The sequence below is a fragment of the Neltuma alba genome, unplaced genomic scaffold (genome assembly GCF_004799145.2).
Source record: "Neltuma alba isolate B1F8T4 unplaced genomic scaffold, ASM479914v2 tig00006987_pilon, whole genome shotgun sequence".
In the NCBI taxonomy this organism is placed as follows: Eukaryota; Viridiplantae; Streptophyta; class Magnoliopsida; order Fabales; family Fabaceae; genus Neltuma; species Neltuma alba.
The window spans coordinates 98,726-100,389 of NW_021634644.1; the positions used below are offsets into that span (position 1 = coordinate 98,726).

Below are 1,664 nucleotides of genomic sequence, written 5' to 3' on the forward strand. Positions count from 1 at the left end.
ATAATTCAGACTGAATCAACAGCATCTGTTAATACGCCTCCATCAAATAGCTTTCTGTTCTCTTTTCTTTACATCAACTGGGGCAGCTGGGATGAGCCTCAAGCAATGCATTTCGTCAGCATTTTATTAATCATTTGTCCTCACTTACTTTTTAATTAATCGGTTTCCATGTAGCCATTGATTGAACTTGTGACGCACTCATTCCCCTTTTTACAGCAAATGATCACTCTCCTAAATTTGATGAACAATTTTAAAATGTGCCACTTCATCCCTATTCGGATTTCTTACATATACAATTCTCAACAGGACCGACGTTAACGGGCGGCTTCTTAGGCCTAATTCCCAAATGCTACGACCGATCAAATTCACTTCTTCCAGATTGACAAATAAATCTACATTGTGTACTGTGCAACTGTTGTCGTTATTACAGTTTGTTTCACCTGCGCAGTTCATGTTTATAAATGTTACTCCCAATTCTGGGCAGGCACACCGAGATCGATCTAGCTCCATATTTACTGAATTATAAAAACCACCCAAAAAGAGAACACAACAATGGTAGTGCTATGGTTGTACGTAAAACAGGAAGATAAACTCGAGCAACCCAGTTAGCAAATCTAACGGCCATTAAAAAGGAACAAGCTTTTGTCTGGGAGAAGCAAAAGGGGGATTTCAGAAAACAGCAACGGCTGTCCTTGTAACAGCATAGCTTCTACTTCTGGGGTACAAGTCAGGAACAGCAGGAAGAGGCGTGTCTCCAAAATCACAGGGACTGTCTTCGTCAATCTTACCCATCCCAGCACTCACAGACTTGGGCAAAACTTTAGACGCCTCCTTTTTTTTCAGAACTAAATCCATGTCCAATTTCTCCATCAACGTCCTATCAGAAGCTGCTCTCATTAGCTCTGCAAAATCCTCCCGGTCGTCCAGCTTCGTCGTGGCCGCACTGTAGCTTCTTGGCAAAGCTTCGAACCGTCCGGCAACATCCATGGGGTTGCTGTAGTTCATGCTGTTGCCGCAGTTGGTGATGCTTCTGATGTAAAAGTCCTTCGCTTTCCCCAGAACTCTCAAAGGCGAAGTAATTATCCTCACCACCATGTTCTGGCTTTGTCTCTGCTTGTTCTTCATCCTCTCTCTATATATTGCTGCCCCGGGAAGATTAAGGAACGAGAAAAAAATCCTATCAAAAGCTCGCAGGTGAATGATATTTGCAGAAAATATGAGGGGCCAGATGATAAGAAAGTGATTTTGATGCTAGTGGGTGGAGGAGGAGTAGTGGGAGAGGGAAGAGGGTATAAAAGTGAAGCTCCTCGTGGACTTTTTCAGACAAGCCCTGATTAAATTAATCAGGGAAATTAAAGATAAGAATGGATCCTTGGGACTTTTTAATAATTTGGCTGATTAAACGGACTGTTTCACTACTCTCACAAGTTTCAACTCAGTTTGTGACTTGTTCTAATAAATGTACAATAATAATGATCCTCACTCGGTCGTCCCGACCGGCTTTGTGTTGTGACTTCTACTTTTTGTTTCCCTCTGGCGGTGAATGAAACGTGATGGACGTAACTACGTATTGGTCAATCTCCTTCTCAACCAATTCCAACTCCAAATAATGCGGTTTAAAATAGGAGCCACGTCCTACATGATGACACAGAAATAGGGGAACC

The 1,664-nt window shown here is 42.4% G+C and overlaps 1 protein-coding gene across 1 annotated transcript; it reads right to left on the bottom strand.

Annotated features, from left to right (window-relative positions):
* Positions 1-495: 495 nt before the first annotated feature.
* Positions 496-1,293, bottom strand: LOC114751574 (uncharacterized). The gene has a single exon (XM_028940227.1). The coding sequence runs from the start codon at positions 1,123-1,125 to the stop codon at positions 670-672; it is 456 nt and encodes a 151-aa protein (XP_028796060.1). The 5' UTR covers positions 1,126-1,293; the 3' UTR covers positions 496-669.
* Positions 1,294-1,664: the final 371 nt, after the last annotated feature.